This window comes from Macrotis lagotis, chromosome 4 (assembly GCF_037893015.1).
Source record: "Macrotis lagotis isolate mMagLag1 chromosome 4, bilby.v1.9.chrom.fasta, whole genome shotgun sequence".
NCBI lineage: Eukaryota > Metazoa > Chordata > Mammalia > Peramelemorphia > Peramelidae > Macrotis > Macrotis lagotis.
The window spans coordinates 10,153,852-10,177,852 of record NC_133661.1 but is presented as its reverse complement, the minus strand read 5'-3'; the positions used below and the strand labels follow the sequence as shown (position 1 = coordinate 10,177,852).

General features: G+C 43.4%; 2 protein-coding genes across 11 annotated transcripts in view; one reads left to right on the top strand and one right to left on the bottom strand.

Moving 5' to 3' along the window:
* Positions 1-17,285, top strand: part of ZRANB1 (zinc finger RANBP2-type containing 1) — a 107,703-nt gene extending 90,418 nt beyond the window's left edge. For all 5 annotated transcript variants that reach the window (XM_074232212.1, XM_074232213.1, XM_074232209.1 and 2 more), the window contains exons 3-10: positions 2,288-2,475; positions 5,451-5,604; positions 7,164-7,235; positions 7,857-8,055; positions 13,732-13,852; positions 14,744-14,873; positions 15,371-15,600; positions 15,947-17,285. In XM_074232212.1, coding sequence (XP_074088313.1) covers positions 2,288-2,475; positions 5,451-5,604; positions 7,164-7,235; positions 7,857-8,055; positions 13,732-13,852; positions 14,744-14,873; positions 15,371-15,600; positions 15,947-16,165 — 1,313 coding nt within the window. In that variant the 3' untranslated portion in view covers positions 16,166-17,285. The remainder of the gene's footprint in view (positions 1-2,287; positions 2,476-5,450; positions 5,605-7,163; positions 7,236-7,856; positions 8,056-13,731; positions 13,853-14,743; positions 14,874-15,370; positions 15,601-15,946) is intronic.
* The window catches only part of CTBP2 (C-terminal binding protein 2), a 135,513-nt gene continuing 127,585 nt past the window's right edge, over positions 16,074-24,001 (bottom strand). For all 6 annotated transcript variants that reach the window (XM_074232216.1, XM_074232215.1, XM_074232214.1 and 3 more), the window contains 6 exons: positions 23,631-23,837; positions 23,113-23,327; positions 22,905-23,035; positions 22,402-22,529; positions 22,109-22,226; positions 16,074-21,164 (listed from right to left, as the gene is read on the bottom strand). In XM_074232216.1, the coding sequence (XP_074088317.1) occupies positions 20,984-21,164; positions 22,109-22,226; positions 22,402-22,529; positions 22,905-23,035; positions 23,113-23,327; positions 23,631-23,837 (980 nt within the window). In that variant the 3' untranslated portion in view covers positions 16,074-20,983. The remainder of the gene's footprint in view (positions 21,165-22,108; positions 22,227-22,401; positions 22,530-22,904; positions 23,036-23,112; positions 23,328-23,630; positions 23,838-24,001) is intronic.

The following is a 24,001-nucleotide window of genomic DNA, read 5'->3' as shown; positions in this document are numbered from 1 at the left end:
TCTGAAAGAGAAAAAAAACCCCACATTATTGGTGAACTCATCAGCCTAAAATTATAGAGAGAGCCCTACCTTGAAAATTCACCGAGTGTTTGGATGGCATTTTTCATAAGGAATTGTTTGGAATTGTCTTGATCAGAGTCACTAAAGACTTTCACAGTTGATCATACTTATAATCTTGCTCTTAGTGGGTATAATGTTCTCCTGGTTCTACTTACTTTGTTTTGTATCAGTTAATCTTCCTAGGTTTTTCTGAAACCATTTTCCTTGTCATTTCTTTTAGCACATTATTATTCCATTACAATCATATATCATAACTTATTCAGCCATTCCCCAATTAATGGCATCTCTTCATCATCCAGCTTTTTACCACTACAATCTTGTTCTTTCATCTCTTTGGAATTAGAGACCTAGTTAGTAGTTAGTGTTATTGCTGGGTAAAAATTTATGTACTATTCTGTACCTTTTTGGGCATAGTTCTAAATTGTTCTTTAGTTGGACCAGTTCAGAACTCTGTCAACAATGCATTGATGTACCTATTTTTCCACATCTCCTCAAGCACTTGTCATTTTCCTTTTCTTTCTTGTTAACCAGTTTGATTGGTGTGAGGGTAGTACCTCACAGTTGTTTTAATTTACATTTCTAGAGCAAATCAAAGCATTTGATAGCTTTGATTCCTCTTCTGCATCCTTTGACTATTAACCAAGGAACAGCTCTTTTATTTTATTTTTTTTATAAATTTGACTCAGTTCTCTATACATTTGAGAAAGGAGGACTTAGGAAGAAAAACTTACTGTTAAACTTTACTCCTTAGTTTCTTGATTTCTTTTTAGTTTTGATTACAGTGATTTTGTTTGCATTAAAAACTTTAAATTCAGGTAATCAATATTATCTATTTCTTGTTTGCTGATCTCTCTATTTCCTATTTGATCCTAAGCTCGCTCTTTATATACAGATGTTAGGTAAATTTTTTTCATGATCCCTTAATTTACTTAGGATATCACTGTTTATTTCTAATTCATTTATCCATTTCAATTTTATTTTAGTATATCCTATTGATCATTGATGACATGCATAGTGTAAAGAGGGCATGGTGATAAGAGCTATGTTTAAGTCTTAGAAAGTCTGTCATGTAATGGAGGCATTAGACTCCCTATTGTTTGACTTCACAGGAAAGAACCAGTGACAGTAGTTAAAAATTAGGTCATTTTAGACTTGTTCCATATTGGGGGAAAATTTAAGATTTAGTCCAGATTGGAATGTATTTCATGGAGCTTCCTTATTGGCATATGTTATAGTGGGGATTCCTTTCACGTATGGACTAGGTAGTCACTGAGTTCTGTGGTTCCGTGTTTCTAGCTAGTATTTTATAGACTTTATTTAATACCCTTAACAACATTTTATATCAATTTGAAGTCCACCTTTCACTTTGTTCTGTGTGGTAAATAGTGAGTCTAGGTTATGAAGGATGAGTCTCATCTTCCACATAAAAGTGAATACTGATTCTGATAGTCATACCAAACAGATGCTAGAAGAGTCAGGGTCTATGCCCAAGTACCTCTCTCTTATTCCTCCCCTTCCTCAGGTGTAATAGATTTGAGTGAGGCCTTTTGGTTTTTATTTTCACTTTGAAAATAATTTAGAAAATCATTCATTTTTCTTTTCCCATCTCTGCCTCATTGGCATCCAAAGCAAACAAGTGCCAAACTAAAACAACATCAGAATGCCACTGAGGATACAATCAGGTCAGTGTGTGTTTGGAAGTGTAAAGGCAGTGGCAGCATTTTTTAAACTTGAAGCAAAACTTCTTTCAGATCAGTGAGTTGGACCAATGATCTCATTGGTTGCTTAGCCAAGCTGGGCTTTGATCTTTCCTCTGCAGGCTTCCTCGACTTGGTCCCTGCACCAGCAGCCCCTGTGACCTTTCACAGTCAGGCAGTACACATTTGTAAAGTGCTGACTTGGGGTGAAAGTGCTCACCCTGGGTGAAACCCGGCTGCACAGGCAGGTAAAAGCAGGGCCTACTATTGAGAGGTTTCCGTTCTTAACAGTATATTAGGTAATGTGTCTGAATCTCTCTGGGGCTTTGAGTCAGCCCTCAATGAGTAAGGTAAGTACATAACCAAGAAACCTCACTTTAGAGGTTACTTTCCCTTTTTACTTTTACTCTTTAGGAATCTAACAGGGAGGACTGGGGGGTTGGGGGCACTTAATATTGAAATAAATGATTCAGATTCACACCTTCTTAGAAATCTAATTAAGCACATTTCTGTTTTTGTTTCTTCTTTAGGAGTTGTGGAGGGTGATTTAGCTGCTATAGAAGCGTATAAGTCCTCAGGCGGAGATATTGCACGGCAACTGACTGCTGATGAAGTCCGCTTACTGAATCGCCCATCTGCTTTTGATGTGGGCTACACTCTAGTTCATCTAGCAATACGTTTTCAGAGGCAAGATATGCTAGCAATATTGCTTACAGAGGTAAGTGGAAACTCTTAATATTTGTGTTTTGTAGTCTGTTCATCACAAGGGACCCAAAGAGTGGCTTTTGGAGAATTGTAGTTGCAAGTAGATAGCATCATTTTTAAATGATGCCTTCCTTGTTGACAAGAAATGAAGTCATGGCTGGATGAATCCTGTTAAGATTATAGATGTAGGATCAGAACCAGAATATTATATCAAGACCTTGGACCCATCTTGTCACCAGAGTATGATGGTTTACAGAATTACAGCCTGATCACTGTGGTGGAATCCATGGGATGCCAAAGGCATAGGGAGAAGAAGGTATTGAGCCAGTTGGGTGCAGGGGCACCTGAGGTCCAGGTCTGGAGGGTCGACCCTATCTGCACTTAATGTGAACCTACTGCAGCCTACCAAGCCAGAAATGGTTCCTGCTCTCGAGGAACTCGGTGTGATGGGGAGATACCAGGAAAAGAAGTAAGTATGAACAGGACATGGACAGGACAGGTTGGAAGTCATTGGGGAAGGAAGGAATTTAGGTCAGACTTGTTGTGGAAGGCAGGATTTTATCTGAGACATGCACGAAGGCAGGGAAGCCAGCCTGAAGGTGGAGATATGGGGGGGTGGAGGCAGCCAGCAGAAGTGCCTGGAGCTGAGATATGGAAGCTCTGGGTAGGATAAGCAGGGACCCCTTTGAAGTGGCATTGTAGGGGAAATCAAGTCTAAGAAGACAGCCCAGGGAGGGTGAGGAAGGAGGGGGGTGGTCCTGCACCTAGTAAGGAGCCACTGGAGTTTATTAATTAGACTTTCACCTTAGCATAATCCTGAGTGAAGAGGCAGGAGGACTCAGCAGCAGCTCCTGGGGTCATAGTTGAGAGTAGGGGGGCTTCTTTCTAGGTTAGTGACAATAAGTGTCAGAAGAAAGTAGGGGAGGCGGATCTCACACAGGTGAAATCAGCAGGCTTGACAACTGGGGGGATGAGATCAGGGTAAGGGGGGATGAGAAAGAGGGAGGTGATCAGGAGGTCAAGGGTAGCCTTGACTGTGCTGGTGGCATGGGGAAGGATGACCACATTGGCTTTGGATGTGTTGGGTTGCTGTCAGTTTGAGAGGTCAACAAGACAATGGGAAGTGCTGATGGTGAGGAGAACTCGCCTTTCTGAGGGGCTTTCAGGTTTTCCAAGTTGGCATCCTCTCAACAACTCTAGAAGGCAAGAGGGAAGAGGGGCAAGGGGAAGGAAAGGAGTCCCAGTTTAGTTGCCCATTCCAGTGACACCCGACCTGGAGTCAGCAGGAGGATCTGAGTGCAAATCCAGTCTCAGATATTAGCTAGCTGTATGACCTTAGGCAAATCACTTAACCTCTACCTGGATCCACTGGAGAAGGAAGTGGCAAGGCCCTCCTGTATCTTTGCCAAGAAATTGCCATGGACTCATAGTATGACCCATGGTGTGAAGAACTGGACACTCCTGAACGACAATATATTAAGAGAATGGTATTTGTGAGTTGGGTTTTTTCCCCTCCTGATGTGAATCATAGTCCCTTTAGAACTCCATAGATTCTCCTCCGGAGATACTGTGGAGCAAGATGCCATCTTCCCACAGCCACCCAGACCTCGCTGCAGTGGTCAGGCAGCTGACACCAGCCCACCCTGAGGCTCAGGTCTACCATGTCTTCAGCTTGAAGGGCCTGGGAAAACTTTCAGCCAGCATTGCCTTGAAGAACTAGCCCAAGTCCTATCTTAGCATGAAAGTGGGACCTGAGTTGAGAAGACACTTGATGACTTGTTGAAAGGTCACAGGATCCTCCTTTAAAGCCTGCTGTGTGGGGTTCAGTGTGGGAAGGCCCCTCCATCGATAAGATCAAAGTCTGTCTGACATAGGCTTTAGAAAGCCCCTGGTGCCTGGTCACCCACATGGGACCATCCAAGGTGTGAGGTTCATTGTATTGGGCAAGGTCTCCTCTGATTTGGCTAAGATTCTAAGTAAAATATTTTGTTTAATCTTCCTTGATTAGACAACCTAGAGAATAGGGAATCATTCAGCCCTCAGGAGAGGCTCAGAGGGCCCCTGTTCTGAGGACAGTGTGAGGGCCCTGAGGGCTGGAGAAGAGGTCTAGCCTGACTGGGCAGCGTAGACTTGTTTGCCCATCTGTAAAATAGAGTTTGAGTAAAAGGTTCTCAAGTTCCCTTCAGAGTCTGAGGTCTCTGACCTCACCTTTCCAGGAAGAAAATAATTAGTATAAACCTATCCCTCCTACTCTGACAAGACCCCCTAAGATAAATCCTTCCCCCTCTCAGATGAAGATGTCTGAATGAAGCACAGGATCACTGGAATCCCTGACATTGTGGGGATCCTCGGATATGAAGTAGATTACCCAGGAGAAGTGCCCCTACCTTTCTGATTACTTCATGGGACTGGCGTGAGGTGGGAGTGCAGGATTTTTGTGAACATGTGTCTTTACCAGATGTTTATCGCTATTGTGGCTCAGGAGGCTGTTGATCTCCTGGTTCCTTTTCCCTTTAAGCTGGGTGAACAAAGCCTTCCAAGAGCTCCAGGCACTCCTCCTCATGTGGTGAGGGTATTCCTCCCATGAAGCGTCTTTTCTCCTCTATGGCTGCAGAGAACTCCCTGTGACCCCCCCCCCCCCACCTCCAGACTGCACAGTGGAGGAATAGAGGAGAAAGGCCTTTTCTGCCCTGGCAGCCCAGCGCTCCAGCTCCACGCTTGTCCAGCATTTGGAGTCTTAGCTGACCTCTCTGGGCCATCTCCTTCATCCCTTAGCTCAGCTACTGACCTAGATTCCCTTGAACTGTTTGGGCCCCCCACTCACGCTGCTTGAAATGGGGATTATCCCAGCACCTGCCTCGGGGGGGGGGGGGTTGTGAAAGTCTCAGCAGAGTGGCTGGCAGGTAGGAGGTGCCATAGAAATACCAGCTGCTCTTGTTGCTCTTGTGACATAAAACCAATGCCTCTCCAAACTGTCTCCCTCTTAAGGTGTCCCAGCACGCAGCCAAGTGCATCCCCGCAATGGTGTGTCCTGAGCTTACAGAACAAATCCGGCGTGAGATCGCTGCCTCCCTCCATCAACGCAAGGGGGATTTTGCTTGCTATTTTCTAACAGATCTTGTTACATTCACATTACCTGCAGGTAACCATGAAACTGGAACCTTTCTGTTGTATTAGTTGCCTCACTGCATGGTGCTGGCAATGAAGAGTCACTTTCAAAGAACGTTTTAGTGGATTATTCCCTTTCTGTGGGGGAAAGGGGAGGAAAGGGAAACCACATTCAAGACTTTTTTCTGTTTTGCACTTGCTATTTTTTGTGTTTGATTTGTTTAAGCCTTTTGGTATGGATGTATGTGTGTAAGTGGGGAGAGGACGGTGGTTTGCACAGTCTGCTGTTTGATCTAAGTATTTTCAGGCATTGTGGCCTGTTTTCCATATTTCTCCATATAGCTAGTGAGTCTTCAGGTTGGCATCATTAACATCTACTCATTTGAGAGATGAGACCTCTGGGCACAGAGAGGATCCCTTGGCTGCCTTTGAGGACTCCCTTTGGGACCCCTCTCTGGACCTTATGAAAACAGGCTTTGATAAATAGGCAGTGGAAAGTTTTTAACTCCCTCCTTTTCCTCTTCTCTTTGACTTCACATCCTGGTTCGTCCTTACCAGCAGTTTTCTGCAGAGGTTTTCTTTTGGGAATTATGAGGAATATTTATTCAGACCAAGATGTATTTATCCTAAGTATAATGAGTTTATGATACTATAGTTATTTGAGGAGATACTAGGCTTAAAGTCCTTCTCTAAAGTCAGTATTAAATTAGCTGAGCAAACCAAAAATGGAAGATACATATATACATACATATAATACATTATATATACATATACATATATATGTATACATTATATATGTGTGTATATGTGTGTATATACACATACACACACAAAAAAGCCCCATACATTTTTAACCATTTTAACTAAGGGGAAGTTGCTATTGAGGCACTTTTCCATTCCCTGAGGAAATGTGAGAATTGTTTAGCAGCAAACATAGGTTAATGCTAATAATTTAGGTAAACTTAATTTGAAAAATGACTTTCATATATTCTCATACACTTAGGTACTAACAGTAGTAATTTATATGAACAACACAATTAGATTTTCATTTTGTATTGAGAGTAGTAGTTCATTATGACTTTAAAAAGGGCACAATGGTAGAGTACTTAGAAGCCAGCTGTCACTGACTGCTGCTAACTGGGCTGGGGGAACATTGGATTTAGGGGAGGACTGAGCAGGCTGCAGTAGTAGGGACAGTTTGGCCTTTTTAAGGAGTAGAGGAATTTGGTTATTAAGTATTAATGAATTTGGGAGAAGACAGCGTTGGGCTTAAGTGATGAGGAATGAAGAATGAGAAAATTATGTGAAACTTAGGTCAAAGAATGGACTTACTTTTGACATTAAAACAAGGATTAGAAGGGAGACCAAAGGCACAAGTAGTAGTTTACATGAAATGTTTTTTATTCAACATTTTAAAATGGAATTTTTGATAGTTAATTAACTCTATATGTTTTTGCTATTTAAAAGCTATCTGGCAACACTGAGATGTACTGGTGATATTTTAGTGGAATTTGACGTGTCAAGTTTATTCTTTACCATAAAGTGTGTGTTCCCATGTCCACATCTCCTTCCTCTTGTTTCTTGTTCTTCTAGATATTGAAGACTTGCCTCCTTCAGTACAAGAAAAATTATTTGATGAAGTGCTTGATAGGGATGTTCAGAAAGGTAAGCAGTGAGCTAATTGTGGTTGGTTCTTCTTCATTGTGGAAGATGACTAGTGACACTGCAAGAATTAGAGACCTTGTTGCTTTGTTGATAACTGTTAAAGATCAGTGGAATCATTTGTGTGTGGCACACATTTTAGGGACTGAGCCTACACTTTTTATCTCTTGGATCCCTGAAATGTAAACTTTTTCAGTTTTTAAAACCCTGTGTGATAGAGTTGTTTAGTGTCTATATGCTTATATGAGAATGAAAGGTGATAAACAAATAAGCATATTGGAGAAATAACCATTTTTGAAATTTGACTTATCATTTAGGTCCTAATTGTTAACTCTGAGTCTCATGCCGATACAAAATTGGGTTAGTTGATGAGGGTGTGTGATTTCCTTATTAACTTAATTCCTATATTGCATTTTTGCCTTGGATCTTTCCATCTTTTTCTAATTTATTTGTGAACTCTTAATGAAGTTTGGGCAACTCGGAAGAATTTTTTCCCAGATTACTTATATGACCACTAGTAAATTATATGTACTCTATTCCTTCTCCTTGGTGGTGAAACTTTCCCACTAAAATCTTCCTTAATTGCAAAAACACAAAAATGAGCATGTTTTAAATGCTTCTTAGAGTTAGAAGAAGAATCTCCAATTATAAACTGGTCCTTGGAATTGGCCACCCGCTTGGACAGTAGACTCTATGCACTTTGGAACCGGACTGCTGGTGACTGTTTGTTGGACTCAGTGCTGCAGGCCACCTGGGGCATCTACGACAAGGACTCAGTGCTGCGCAAGGCCCTCCATGACAGCCTGCATGACTGTTCGCACTGGTGAGCTTCTGCGCCGCCCAGGACTGGATAGGGGAGTGTCAGTGGCCTCTTTTATTGGCTCCTGGGTCTGGGCATCTGTCCTAGACCTCAGAGAGGAGCCAGTTCCTGGTATTTAGGGAGTTTAGACCCTAGGCCAAGCACTGTCCTATGTGAGATGGAGAGAAGAGCATTCTCGTCTTAATTGAGTTCCTTTTTTGTTCCCTTTTAAAAACAAGGAAAGAAAAAAGAAAAGATAGTGGTTAATATGTTTTATCAGTCAAAAAATTTTGAAGCTTCTGTGTGCTATGAATGAACTATATTTATTAGCACCCAAGATACAGGGGAAGACAGAAACAACCCCTGACCTCAGGGAGCCTCCAGAAGTTCTGTGATTTCACAAAACTTCCATGGTTCAGGAATTGGGCTTTTTTTTTTAATTTAAGTTGCTTTGCCCACAAAAATTAATCTTGGTATAAGTAGGAAGAGCACTGTTTATGCAAGCAAAGGATCTGGGTTAAAATTTCACCTTAGATACCTACTCCCTTGTGACCTTGGGTCAATCACTGACTCCCCCAGGGTTTCAGGGGGATGAGCCAACCATTTTAGGGTCTGTCCTCCTGAGATTACTGTCTGCAGACCAGCCTTCTGGTGGACCCTTTGTGAATGAGCTGGACTTGATTCTTGACTAATAGGCAGCCAATGTTTGGTTGCCTTCCATACTGGCTGCCTGGAGGTCTTGTATTTACTTGGTATGACCTTCAAAAACTCAGGGTCATCTCTATTTTATGATGAGGATTTGGAATATAGGACCTGAGTGAAGGAGAAGCTATAAGTCGTACTTATGTTCTCATTATGGTTTTAGATTTATTGCATTCAGGAGGTTTTTTTTGGGGGGGGGGTTGTGTATATGTATACTATAAGTAGCTGAAATAATAATCATCGTCGTCTTTGAGTGCCTGAAAAAGGAGGAAAAGGCCTACACTTCGAAGAACTGTACTTAGGGTATTCTGCTACCTTCAGGGGCTTTTTTCCCTCAGTTGTGGTGGCTACAGAATCCCTGCTGTTGACTCCCCAGAGGTGGGGCTGGGGCTTGGCTTGTAGCAGTGAGGAGCCTGCTTCTGGCAAGCTGTCCTTTTGTCAGCACCTGTTGATTGGACAAGTTAGCCATGGCTGCAGCAACTCCTGGGCTTCTCTGAATGTCGGTAGAAAGGATGACCTGTGTGAGGCCCCTAGGAGAGAAGCTGGAGAAGCATGGGAAGAGCCCAGGGAGGAGGAAGGGCAGTTTGGGTTGTTGGGCCTCCAGTTAGTGATGTGTAGGACCACTTAGAAAGTAGACCTGGTCATTGGTTGTACAAGCTCAGACCTGTTGGTTGGCACACTAGGCCTGGCAAAAGCTGGTGTGCCAGCCTGACCTCCTTTAATGCCTCATCGTCTCATTATGAACCTCTTCATTTGTGAGTGGGGCCAGGAAAATCAATGACCTCAGACAAGCAGTTGCCTCTGGTTGAGTTGTAGCAAGTTTATATTCCTCTTTGCATTTTCTTTCACTGTTGCATGAGTTAAATAGTTATTTAATTGTTCTATCCTAATAGAAAGGAATATTTAATTTTTCAGAAATGTTCTTAAATTTTTGTTTTTCTTTGTTTTTATATTACCTTTATTTTTTAAATATGTTTTTCCTCTTATCCAACATTGAGAACTAGGAAAAAAAAGTTGGTTCAATCACATAGAAATAGAACAGAAAATTGAGCATTTGCTCAAGTGTTTCTGATTATGTTGGACTTCTACTTCTTACTTTTCATTAAAATTGTTTCATTAGTGCTACTTTTGGGGCATCGATATGAGTCCTGCATTTTCTTGTATCTTCTGTGATCACTTTTTTTCCTCTAATTATACAATAATCAGTTTCTGATTATCTTTGTTTCATTCTTGTAATTGTGCATGTAGAAAGACAGGCACATTAATGCTATTCTGATGGACCTATTCATTGGTTCAAGCATTCTGGAAACTATGAAACAATACTAAGAACCCTAACTTCATTCAAATGGAGCACTCTCTCTGGAGGCTTCATCTTGAGTTCTTTGGGGCTGTCTTGGATCACTGTCTTCCTGAGAAGAGCGAAGTCGTACACTGTTAATTATTATGTTAGTCATTGCTGTTAGTTCCTGTGTACAGTGTCTGGCTTGGCTCACTTCTTGTTGCATCAGGACATGTCAGTCTTCCCAGGTATTTCTGAAAACCTTTCTGCTCAACATTACTTATGGCACAGTTATATTCTATTACAATTCTATGTTCATCCCTCAATTTCCACTTCTTTGCCCCTCACAAAAATAGCTGCTAAAAGTCTTTCCTTTTCATTTTTTATTATTTTTTTTTTGCAAGGCTAAAGGTTAAGTGGCTTGCCCAAGGCCATACAGCTAGGTAATTATTAAGTGTCTGAGGCCGGATTTGAACTCAGATACTCCTGACTCCAGGGCTGGTGCTCTATCCACTGCGCCACCCAACCGCCTCCTTTTCATTTTTTTTTAAAATTCCATTTATGAGCCACTTCTTATGAGAGTTAAGTTCAGTTTTCCTCTCCACTATAAAAGCTCTTTCAGGGGCAGCTTGGTGGCACAGTGGATAGAACACTAGCCCTGGAATCAGGAATACCTGAGTTCAAATCCGGATTCAGATATTTAATATTTACCTAGCTGTGTGACCTTAGGCATGTCACTTAACCCCGTTGCCTTGCAAACCCCCTTCCCCCCAAAAAAGCTTTCACACTTCTTTTTTGTCAGATAATTTGCCCCATCCTACTTCTCTCTTCCCCCTTCCCCCTTTGTATTCCTCTTTCTCGTCCCTTAAATTAAGTTTTTAGTTATCATTCCATTGTAACCAAGTCACACCTGTGCCCTGTTCTATTTGTCCTCATAATGATAACTTTCTTTGAAGTTACAGATACTCTATAACAGTTTTAATTTGGGCTCCCTTATGATTGCGCTTTCCTTTTTACCACCTGTAGGTAAGAAGGGACTTGACACTGGAAAGTCAGATTTTTCTCTTCAATTTTGGTCCTTGCTCTTTTCATCAGGAAATCTTAGAAATCTTTCATTAAATACCCATTTTTCTTGCTAGGTAGGTAATTTTTGGTTGTAATCCCAGCTCCTTTGCCTTCCAGAATATTGTATTTCAAGCCCAAATCTTTTAATGTTATTGTAGAGTCATTTTTCAGTTGCCTTCAACTCGTTATGACATGTTTGAAGCCAGATTTGAATTCAGGGAAATATGTCTTCTTGGATCCAGGCCTTCACACTGCTCACTGCTCCACCAGCTGCCCTGATCCCATAATGGAGAAGCTGCTAAATCTTATGTGATCCTGACTCCATGATATTTGAATTCTGACACCGTACAGTATTTTCTCCTTGACCTTTGGGGAACTCTGATGACATTCCTGGGACTTCTCATTTGGGGATGCAGTTTTCATCGATAATTTCATGAAATACTATCTCTCCTTGATTTGTTTTTCAGATCCAGTTTTTCAATAAGATATTTCACATTTTCTTTTATATTTTTTCATTCTTTTGCCTTTGTTTTATTGTTTCTTGATGTCTCAAGATATCTTTCACTTAACCAATTTTAATTTTTAAGGTATTTTCTTCAGTGAAGCCTTATATCTCCTTTTCCATTTGGCCAATTCTACTTTGTAAGGAGTTCTTTTCTTTTTCTTTTTTTTTTTAAGGTTTTTGCAAGGCAAATGGGGTTAAGTGGCTTGCCCAAGGCCACACAGCTAGGTAATTATTAAGTGTCTTGAGACCGGATTTGAACGCAGGTACTCCTGACTCCAGGGCCGGTGCTTTATCCACTGCACCACCTAGCTGCCCCGGGAGTTCTTTTCTTTAGTGAATGTTTGTACGTCCTTTTCCATTTGAGTAGTTATGCTTTTTAAGGAGTTCTTTTCTTCAGTGAATTTTTGTCTATCTTTTTCCATTTGGCCTATTCTGCTTTGGAGGAGTTCTCTTTAGTGCCTATTTTTACCTTTTACCATTTTTTAAATATCTTTTTTAGCTGTTGACTCCTTTTTCTTGATTTCCCACATCACTCATTTCTTTTCCCAGTTTTCCTTTATTTCCTTTGTTTTATAATGCTTAATTCACATTTTTCTTTGAGTGTTTGGATGTAGCTGTTTTGACCCGATTCTTCTCACTTGGTGCTTTGATCTTCTCTGTGGGCATAGTAACTTTCTATGGTCAGGTGTGGGTTTTTTGGCTAATTTTCTTCAACTTATTTCTTGATTTAACTTAAATGTTTAGGGGCTTCAGTTTTTTGTGCTGCTTTTTCAGCAATTAGTTCTAGGTGTCTTGCAATGTGGTCATTACTCTCGTAGATTGTGCTTTGGTTTGTAATTGACCACAAAGCACTCTTTTCTGTTCAGACTATGACCAGGATCACTCTTCCCCTGTGGCCATGTACCCCTCTTTGTCCTGGAACTGTAAGGGCAGTGCAACAGTTCTGGTGGCACTCAGGGTCCCTTGTAATCTCTTTCTGATCAGTTATCTGATCCCTTCATCTGTGGGCTGAGAGTTCCAGAAGCTGAGCTCCACTCTCACCCCATGAAGACAGAGCTTTACTGCCAACTTTCTTAGTTGTCTTACACTAGAAATTTGTTTTATCTCATCCTTTTGTGGATTCGGCTACTCAGAATTCACTTAAAGTTGTTTGGAGGGAAATACCATCTCGTGTCTCCCCAGCCTTCCAGTCAGCTCCTGTTCAGTATTTTAAGTCAAGGACTTGGTGCTCTAACTTTGAATTGATGAGTTCTAGAATTTTGGAACTCCTTACACTGAGCGCACAAGCATTGGTGAGCAAAGCCACATGTCCGGAATCCACTACAACCCTGTTGTCTTGGACTTGTCAAAGAAACCTTTTTTTCTCATTGGCTTTAAAGTATTTAGACATCTGCATACTTTCCTTTCAGTCTTAGTTTCTAATTATAGACAAGACTTCATCATTCTTGAAAAGAATACAGGTATTTACCTTTTGTTCTATTAGGGATTACTATAATTAGCAGTTTTGTGAAAAGTATCATGTAGAGAGATAACCAGTTGGAGTTTGGCCTCTCTTACCTATATTCTACTATTAGTCTGATTTCTGTATCAGCCAGGCTTGAAGGAAGGAGATTAGGAACTTGATGGCAATGACGCTTCCATTTTTTACTATATTCCCAGCACCAAATAGTGTTTTGAACTTCATTAATTATTTGTCTGAAATTTAAACATTGTAAAAACTTACAGGGAAATTATTGAGGCATTGCTTTTTGGGTTTGACAAATCTGGACTGATGTTTCCTGATTGTTTTAGTGAGGACTTTGGTGGAGATGCTTCAGGCAGGAAGGATCAGGCCAGTGTGGAACTCTCATTGTCAGGGTCTGACAAGCAGCCTCTGGGGAATGAGGCCCATTGCTGACTTCGAGTAGGCAGAGCCAGCACCTCATCTGCAAAATGGGATGCTATAATTTTCAAGGGGGCTAGGAGAGCTCCAGCTTTGCAGACAGAGCTCTTTTTGAGAAGGATGGCCCCTCTGTTCCCTTCCCTACAGCAGGGCTGAGACGTCAGCTGCCATTTTACCCTTGTTTTCCTATGGTGTCATGAATGTTAGTGTGTGAATTGTGATTAGTGATTTCATGCTGGGTTTTAAAAGTTCTCTTCACTGTTTTAGGTTTTATACACGTTGGAAAGAGTGGGAATCGTGGTATTCTCAGAGCTTTGGTTTACATTTTTCCCTCAGAGAAGAACAGTGGCAGGAAGATTGGGCGTTTATACTCTCTCTTGCTAGTCAGGTAAGAACCCGTGGTCCCTGATGCCTTCCTGTTGGTTGTTCTATGTTACATGTTGATAGAGATATTAGTGGCAGTGTGAGGGGCCCAGATTCTGGAAGACCCAAGTTAGTAGCTGTGTATTCCTGGGCAATTCAGTCTGCCTATAATAGTGCCCACCTCTCCAGGTTGTTGGGAAGAACAAATTACATGTTAGTTGGTGTTATTATATGAGCATATCAAGGCTTCTGCCCACAGCAGATTGGCAGAGATGCCTAATAGTGAAGCAAGTCCTTAGATAGAAATGAATGAATATGCAACTTGAAGATATTTTTCCAGTGTCTATTGCTCCCCTCCCCCCATTTGTCAGCTCTTCATAAAGAATGTCATTTTTATAAATGCCTTTTATTTTAACTTGTTTTAAAATCAGCCAACACAATATAATGTTCCACACCAACAGCCTCCTTGTCCCTTCTTCTGATTCCCTGTGATATCCTTTCATCTTTTCTGGGTTCAGATTATTATAATTTTATAGTTAAAAAAAATACTGATTGTTGTGCTGAGTTGAAACCTTGTCATTTTGCCTATTTCACTTCCATTTTTAGATAGGCATGAAGCTCTTACTTTTCTACTCACTTGAGAAAAAGCTCAAATGATAGATTGTGCCATTGGGAGAGATTTGTGTAGTAAGGGTCTTCAGCTTGATCCTTAGCATTTGTAAAAGTGGGTCCCTGGGAGCTTCTGAAGATTGCTGCACCAGTTTGTGATGTCTGCTGTAGCTTGTGGTAGTCTGTGTTAAAGACCCAATCTCTCAACCTTAGTGGCTTCAGCTTCTCCTTTTATATTTCCTTTCCTTTGCCTGGTTTGCTTCTAAAACCTGAAAGGAGGAATTGTTGTTCTTTGTGTTTTGCCTAGCCTGGAGCAAGTTTGGAGCAGACACACATTTTTGTACTTGCACATATTCTTAGACGACCAATTATAGTTTATGGAGTAAAATATTATAAGAGTTTCCGAGGAGAAACTTTAGGATATACCCGTTTTCAAGGTAAGCCATGTGGTAATATTATGTTGTTATACTGTCACTTGGGGCCCAATGCAATTTCTTTTTTGTCACATTCTTACATATTGATGGATGGTGGGAAGGTCTCATGCTTGTTTTTTCTTGATTCTCCCAAATTTGGATTAGATTATGGTGAAAGAAAAGTTCTAGGGGGTTCTTCACTTGGCCTCTTGATAGAACACATGAATCGAAGTAAATCAAGGATGTGGGGGGCGGCTAGAGCACTGGCCATGGAGTCAGGAGGACCTGAGTTCAAATCCGACCTCAGACACTTAATAATTACCTAGCCATGTGGCTTTGGGCAAGTCACTTAACCCCATTTGCCTTGTTAAAAAAAAAACACCTTAAAAAAAAAGAAAAAGGATGTGGGAGTGGGAGAAATGAGAAATGGATGACCTCATGATGATTGGTGATGATGGCCGGGTTTTATATTTCAAGTGACTCTACTCATTTATGTCCTTCTGACTGTACCTTTTCCCTAGGTGTGTATTTGCCTCTGCTCTGGGAACAGAGTTTCTGTTGGAAAAGTCCCATTGCTCTGGGCTACACACGGGGCCACTTCTCGGCCCTGGTTGCCATGGAGAACGATGGCTATGGCAATCGAGGTGCTGGTGCTAACTTGAACACAGATGATGACGTGACCATCACTTTTTTACCTTTGGTTGATAGTGAAAGGAAGCTATTACACATCCATTTTCTCTCTGCTCAAGAGGTAAGAACCAGGGCTTCAGAATGAAGCTGGATTCCCTTCCTTTTACCACTCGGGTGACCCTCCTTCCCACAGTTCTCAAGCCAGCAAGTTTACTCTGGTTTCTGAATGTCACAGTTCACAGATGGATCTGTTGGTAGCAAAAATTCCTTTAACAAACTGAAAAAATTTGTCCCCGGGCCTTCCTGTGGGTCACTTTTGTTGTGTGCACAAAGTTGTGGACCAGTAGTGAAATTTACAGTGTGAAAATAATACTGTGTGTGCACTCCCCCTCCCCCTGGGGTAGTGGTGGTGGGGCAGGGAGCCTGAGGTCTAAGTGGGCTTATATCTTCTTTCTCCCTCCTCAAAGCTTGGCAATGAGGAACAGCAAGAGAAGCTGCTCCGCGAGTGGTTGGACTGCTGTGTGACAGAGGGCGGGGTGCTTGTTGCCATGCAGAAGAGTTCTCGCCGGCGGAATCACCCCCTGGTTACTCAGATGGTAGAGAAGTGGCTCGACCGCTACCGGCAGATCCGCCCTTGCACATCCCTGTCGGACGGAGAGGAAGATGAAGATGAGGAAGACGAGTGAGGAGGTCGTGGAGTGAGCTGTCCGTGCCACGGGCTGGTGAGTGCCCCCAGATGGGGGTCGTGCTGCAAGCAGTCGGTCACTATGGGATGAATGAGCGGCTAGCAGACGTCTACCTGCTGTCCCCCCGGGATTTTCTGATCCATACACAAATGGAGAAAACACAAGTGCTCAGCTGCTGTGCGAATAGAGAACTCTGGTTGGACTACAGTTTGTAAAAAGCTAATTTTATTATCAAGACAGAACATTTTGGCTTTTCCTTTCAAATTGTAAATCTGTCTATAAATGTACCGCATGTGGTTGTGTAAGAAGTTGTGTAATAGGAAAAGTTGTACCAGCATCTTCAAATTATTGAGAAATTCCTGTTCAGGAAGGGCACTTACAAAGAAAGCACATACGAGACGAATATTTGTTCTTTTGAAATTTCCTTTTATGGTAGAATTGACGTTCTCCATCCCTTTTTAAATATTCTGACACATTAAAAGATCATTTTGTGTTGTTTTGCTGGTGCCGCAGTCAGATTATAGGAGGATTTTTGTCCACACAGATTACAATCCACAGCAAAACCATTGGATTTTTTTCTTAATTTCCTGCTGTGCCCAGTGTAGTAAATCTTAGAACTGTGGAAGAAAAGCCAAATTTCTCAGACTGAACTTTATATAATATTCTTCCCTTATTTTGAAGTCTCTAACTTTCCATTAATTCATTGTTTTCATTTTTCTGAAGGATATTTTTTTCCCCTGTCTACAGTACTTATTTATTTGTTTGGAATAGTGACCTAAAATTTAGGGTTCTTGTTCCAAATATTTGGCAAAGTCCAGTCACTAAGTCGGCTCATCCATGGACATTAGGCAAGCACTTGGGAAAGCCAATCCAGTGATGGGCAGGGGTCCACTGTGTCCCCAATGAATTGGGTGAAGTCTGCTAACTCAGCCTTGATGGAAATTTCAGGCCTCTCAGATTGTCACTGTCAAATACACAGCAGAGCATTTTTTTAAACTGACATGATTCTTCCTGTCTTACCCTTTGGGGCTTTAAGGTAAATCCTGTTGGAAATGGGGCATGCCTTTGTCTAGGCAGGTGGAAACACTGTTGGCAGTTTGGAATAAAGATTTTACAAAGAGTCAGATGGTTGAAATGCACTGTACGATGAATTTCTCAGTAGAGACCTCTGGGATGTTCTTGCATGTTGATTGATGTGCCATTCCTTTTAAGTTTTCTTTAAGTTCAAAGTATATGCTTTAGTAGAAAACCCTTGTAAATCTGACACTTTTAGCTATACAATCAATAATGGGTCAAAGAGCTAAAAAAGGTTAGGGTTATGAGCACTTTGAAAATTGGGTGGTAGTTATAGAAGATCTCTAAAATTAGGGTTGGGAAAGAAGGCTCCTTAGAGCCTCCTCCTTCCCTGAACTTGGTAGCTGAAGGCTGTGAGAAAACCCTCAAGAATCTGCTGCTTCCAAGGGGTTGTGCACAACTTTCTAGGTCCTATTGACAAGATCCAAACATACTCTTGGTGGATTGGTTCCTGGTCGCAGCCCCCAGGCCCATCCCTTTCACGTCACTACACTTTTTCCTAATGAAATGTTGTGTTCACACGTCTGAGAAGTCTCTGGGTGCTTGGGCAAACTACACAAAAGTGACATGAGCTTCTTTGGAGGACTCCCACGATGGGGCTGACACAAGTGAAAAGACAGGCTCTACGGCATGTTCAGAATGTTCCTTTTTTACTCTGAAATAGAACAATCTGAATATGTACCATTGACCAGTAGAGTGAAGAACAAAGGCTTTTGCTTTTCCAATAAGCTATTAGAATTGGTAAATCAAAGAAGGCATTTTCTTTTCCCCAAGGACCTCATTAGACTTTTTTTTCTGACTAGGATCAGTGTTTCTTATCTAAGAAATAAGATACCTAATGTGACACTTTATGGTGTAATCCTTCTGGAGGTGGACATACCATCCCTATGCTTGCTTTGTTGGAAGCAGAGACTACCCTCCAAATTGGAGATGCCAGAAATAAAAAGTTTTGAGGAAAAAAGCGTGTTATCACTGTAGTTATACACTCAAACCTGCCAAGAAGTTAGGTAACACATTTGTCCTTTAATGGGTAAGGTTTGGCAGATTGGCTCTGGCAGGTGTTTCTGCTTGAGTCCAGTTGTTTACTATTTTATTACAAATTAATGACCCTAAAAATATAGCTAGCATTGCTAGTACAACATGTCAAGAGATTTCCCTATGGGAATAATTGCTGGCTCTACTGTTCCATACTTCTAGCTTGTTTTGTTATGGGGCTTTTAGATGGTTCCACAGTAGGTTGGCTTATTCAGAACAAAAATGTTTATTTTGAAACAATGAAATCTTCAGTAAATGAAAATGAACCCTGTGGGCAAATGAGATTTATGCTAAACAGCTTCTTTCTGATAACCACAATTTCCAGGATGAGCTTTTTAACTTTGTAATGTGTACTCTTTTGTCAGCATCCCAAAAGGGCCGATTTACAGAAGTGCCCGCGTTCAGTTCGTCTCCCCTTAAGATAGATCCTGTCCCCAAACTTTTCAGATTGTGTGGGGCTTTGGCCACTGAAGCTGGATCTGTCCTTGGAGAGATGCTTGGGCTCCTGTTCCCAGCTGCTTGGTAGCTTCCCTCAAGCCAGCTGGGGAACAGTTGATGGTGAGATACCCATACACTGTTCAGACTGGCCAAAAGGAGATTGGTCATGACTCTGTGCCACCAAGCAGCTGCCCGGGGGCTTCACTCAGTGTGACTCTTAAGGAAATTATCTGTACTTGTCCCAATGTTACAGATTAACTGCCACAATAGTATAGATTGTCAAGGACTTGGAAATTGTGTCTTTGTATTTGTATTATGGATGTTACATTACAACCTCAGCTTTATAGTGAGCTTATCACATCACAAGGATGACTTGACCTTGATTTTTAGCTTTACATTTTGGCAAAATGTTTCTTTTGGGGGAGAAGCACATTTTCAAAAAAAAAAAAAGTGTATGCATCAAAGGAAGATTCCAAGATACTTGAGGTCACTGTCTAGGAAGCCACTCACACAAACCATTCAATCAATGCCATATTGCTTCCCTGAAGTATTTAGAAATCAATCTTCCTGGAAAAAAAAAAGACCACAAATAGATCTTAAATCATTTTGATAATAAATGGTGGATGATAAAAGTACTTTTTTTCATGTCTCTCTGACTCTGTAATCTTACAAAGACAACCTCCTTTTGTGCTAATGGTTTAAAAAACATAATTTGGGGCAGATTTTAAAATCAGAAGTAGAAATTTATGAATGTTTCATGCTAAAATACCTCAGTGTTAAATCACTTCATTGAGCAAAGAAGTTAAAGGTAAGTTTTGTAGCAAACCAGGTAATTGGTTTTTAAATCCTGCAGAGAGAACTCTGAGGCCCCGAACCTCGTTTGGTCGGTCTGTCCGTCCTCCATTCTCACAGCTGATTCCAACAGTGACACGCCACCAACATAAGCAACATGGCTGAGCAGCGGTCATTGTAAAGAGAAAGGGCTTGGATATCAGCATTTTCTTCTCAAAGTGAAAATGGCCCAAAGGGGCTTGAATCTCAGAACTTAACGATTTGGATCACTTTTTATTGAAAACTGCACTGAACGCTAAATGTCCACCTTTACAAGAAACAAATACAAGAACGGGTAACACACTAAAACAAAAACATCCTGCTTGTCGATAGCCATTCTGGGTTTTCTGTTTGGGACAGTTTTCACGATTTTTGTCACAGAAACAGGAATGTACCTATACAAAGGCTCAAAACAGGCCATCTTTTGAAAACAAAAAGGCGATGATCACAAAAGACTATGAAGATAACATGGAACTAGTTGATACAAATCTAATAGGATTTGTTAAAATCAGTCACACCTAATAACACATTGGAAGTGTTCTTGTATAAAATATCACGTGAAGAAAAGAAGACTTTTATCAATGTCTAAAAAAGTGGGTTTTGTTCATAGACAATCTGACAAATTACCATAAAAAGTGTTTCCTGAGACATAAGGAAATGCAACATTATTCTTTTTGAGCTCTTTTGGCTCAAGACTTTCCACTCAATAAAATAGCTGAGGATCTGAAACTGAGAAAATATATTTGAGTACAAACAGCTTGTGAAATTTAATACTTTTTTTCTTTTTCTTTTTTTTTTTTTTGCATCATTGAGGGTTTTACTGAACCTACAGCCAACCGCTCAGGGTGTGTGTGTATGTATGTGTATAGTTCAGATGAGGGGAAGAGAGGTTTCACTGTACACAGGAAACTTGACTGTCTTCAGTATCTTACATTTTGTAGTGTCTACCATAGGAAAACCATTTTCTCCTCATCTTTGTGATAGTCCATCCTCCTAGCCAAAGAGGTAACCAGCCACAGGTGGACAGAAGAGGCTCGAGTCCCGTGACCAGGCTTCCTCTCCTCAATTTCATCTTCTGGGGGTTGGGTCTGTTGATGCAACATTCTATAGCAGATGTTCAGGATCTGCTAGTCTCAAGGGGTGGAGAAAGGAAAAAGATTGACTGATTCTTGTGATTGGTGCACAGGTGAAAAAAACTTAACACACAATAACAGAAGTTGGTTGTTACTAGTATCACAGAGGTGTTGACTTCTGGGTGGCTCTCCCCCGCCTTGCCTTTGGATCTCCTTGTGTAACACTGCAACGTTGGTCAGTGATGTATTGGGCCAGAAACCACGCGGTGAATTCTGCATCAAATTCCTTTTCTCGTAGTTCCCGTTTATTGTTCACTGTTTCTTGGTCCCAAGTTTATGCAAATGATTATTCTCCTTAAATTCTCTGCTATTGCTCATTGGGGTGCTCTCTATTGTCCCCGTGTTTTGTGGGCTGGTTAGGAGAGGGAGCTTGGGAGGGATGTGCCACTGTTGGAAGATTATGAGTAACAGGAATACCTCCTGGAATAATGCCTTCCATAGCTGCAGGAATTCCTCCCGGTGTCACACTGACGATGCCCGGTGGGTATCTATGGAAGGAAACAAGACGGATGGTGTAAGGCAAAAACTAAGAGAACATTTTTTTTGTCTGATTGGCCAGCCAGTGTATGCTTGTGACCTGGAAGCTGTGATCATGAAAAAACATGCACAACATTCAAAGTTAAGAATTTCATCATAATTTGGGTTTTGTTCCCCTTCAACCCAGAAAGCCTCTGTAATTCACTTGACATCTGCAGCCCCTACACCAGGGGGTCTCGGTCATATGAAGATAACTTGATTTATGAAAGCATAGTTCTGTTCGGATGTGAGAACTCAAAAATGGCCTCAGGGGAAGTCCATCCTGCTTCCTTGGTGGCCCTACCAAGGGGGGCGCCCACCAGCACCTTGTGAATAGTCACTCAGTTTAAAAGGCCAAGGACGGACTGGGGTTTCCTCTTTACAGTCGATACCACCGAGGAATCAACAATTCCGCAATGGAAATGTGAACTTGTCTTCAAGTGGAAGAAGTTTGTTCTTGTCAGTTAATAACAAAAGAGGAATTCAAGTTCAGTTGAACTTGAAGAGAACAAGTGAAGAAAGGCCACCTGCGCGACCTACTCCAAAGCGCTCCTCCCTTGGCTTCAGCTTACCTCAAACCTCCCATTCAGCTTTGAACCTTCCATCCTGTAGGGTCAGCTACAGGAGGACCCTCGTCTGGGAGGGGCTAGGATGGAGTTGGGAGGTGAGGAAGTGAGGTCAGAGTGCCGAGCTCTGTACAGGTGCTGGTGCGCCCAGCCCGGAGCACCCCGCCTCACGGACCAGGAGCCCCCCAGAAGAGCTCTGTGATCATTGGTTATTTCCGCTTCGTCCACTGTTACAATTTCCACCTGAAACTTTCTTGGGGGGGAGGGGCAGTGAGGTGGAGCCCGGCAGCCCCGGCTCTCCAGGCCGGCCCAGGGCCGCCGTGAATCCCTCCCCTCGACCCTCCTCTCACCTGTAGGTGGCACCGTTGAGCTCCGGATGAATCGCCTGCTGATCTATCACGGACCAGGGAGCCGAGGTGACAAAGAACTCCTTGTTGACGCAGTTTCTTAAGCTGTCCGGGATGCGGCCTGGAAGCCAAGCAGTGACCTCACTGAGGGGGCCCAGGGAAGGGGCGCTAGGGACCCCTCTGCTCATTTACATGGATTTCCTCAAAAGGAGAATGGGAGCAAGAAACTAAAGAACGCTGAGGATAGCTGGGGGCAGAGAGCTCTTGCCCCCCCACCCCGGGGCTCCCCGTGATACCTGTGATGGCACGGCGAATTTCAGTGGCAGCCGCCTCCCTCATCTCCAGTGACGCCTGCTCGCTGTACCAGGCCGTGTGGGGGGTACAGATTAAATTGGGTGCGTCTTTCAGTGGGCCCTGAGCAAAACTGGAAACGGGAAGGGGGAGAACCTGTGAATTGTGCAAGTAGCATCGACACCGCTCCCACCAGAGGTGTCTGGACAAAGTGACCGAATCCCCCAGGGGTCCCCCCAGCTGCAAGCCCCTGCCCCCAAGGTGCGGCTTCCCCTCTAAGACATCGGAGAAATGAGGAGGGACCGAGGGAAGGTCGGTCTGTCCACACCGACGAAGCTGGGAGCCACCAGGGAGGACACGATCGGACTGACCCTTCATCCCTCGCTATCAGCAGCCTAGGGAGGGAGAGGGCTTCTGCTGGGGCCCGAGGCTTGCTTTGAACTGTGAAGCTGGGATGTCGGCTCACTTTGAGCAGAGCCCAGCCCCCCCCACCCCCAACCAGACTCACCTAAAAGGTTCTGATTCATGCACATCCAGCGCGGCCCCTCGTATCCTTCCCTCCTTGAGGGCCTGGGCCAGAGCCTTCTCGTCCACCAGCCCCCCGCGGGCCGCGTTCACGAGGAATGCGCCTTGCCTCATCTGAACGGGAGGAAGAAGGGTCTGAGAAGCCTGTGTGTGGTGGGGGTGGGGGGACACGGGGGACACCCCCTCCTCACCTGCTTGATGGTGAAGTCGTTGATCAGGTGATGGTTGTGTTCGTTGAGGTTGCAGTGCAGCGACACGCAGTCGCTCTGGTAGAGCAGGTCTTGCAGGGTGTAGATCCGCTGGACACCCAGCGACCGCTCGATGCCATCCTGCAAGTAGGGGTCGTAGAAGATGACGCTGAAGCCAAAGGCCTTGGCTCTCACGGCGACAGCTTGCCCGGTGCGACCTGCGGAGACACAAAGGGCATGTGGGGACCACGACCACCACCACCGACAGCCGCGAGGATGGGGCTCCCGGGGCCGGCAGAGAGCGGGCCGAAGAGGTCCCGGGAGGCAGAGCCAGCTGGGCCCCTGGGGCCCCGGCACCGCAGCAGGAGGTGGGCACCAGTTGTGACGGTGGCTCTTTGTGGTGTCTGGAACGGCCTGCCCCTCTCTGGGACTAGGGTCTCCCAACTGGTGTTGTCCAAGCCCGCCCCCCTCCACAGGCACCTTCTCCCTGGTGAACTGCCCGGGGTGCTGCCCACCCGTACCAAAGCCAATGAGGCCTAGTGTCTCCCCGCGGATGCGTGCTGCCCCCGAGGCCACTTCCCGGATCTGCTCCACGCTCTGGACCCGTGTGCCCTCGCGCAGTGCCTGGTACAGCCAGGTGTTTCTCCGGTAGAGGTTGAGAACGTGGCAGATGGTGGAGTCGGCCGTCTCCTCCACGGCTGCCGAGGGGATGTTGCACACGGCGATTCCTGGGAAGAGAGGGGACGACCTGGGTGAAGTGGGGTCTTGGGGAGGGGGAACCTGGGGCCCCAGCCCCACATCGGCTGCCCCAGCTCCTCGCATTCAAACCGAGATCTTGCTGCCTTTGCCCTAATCCCCTCCCCACACTGCTGCCAAGTGAGGCAGGGAGCCT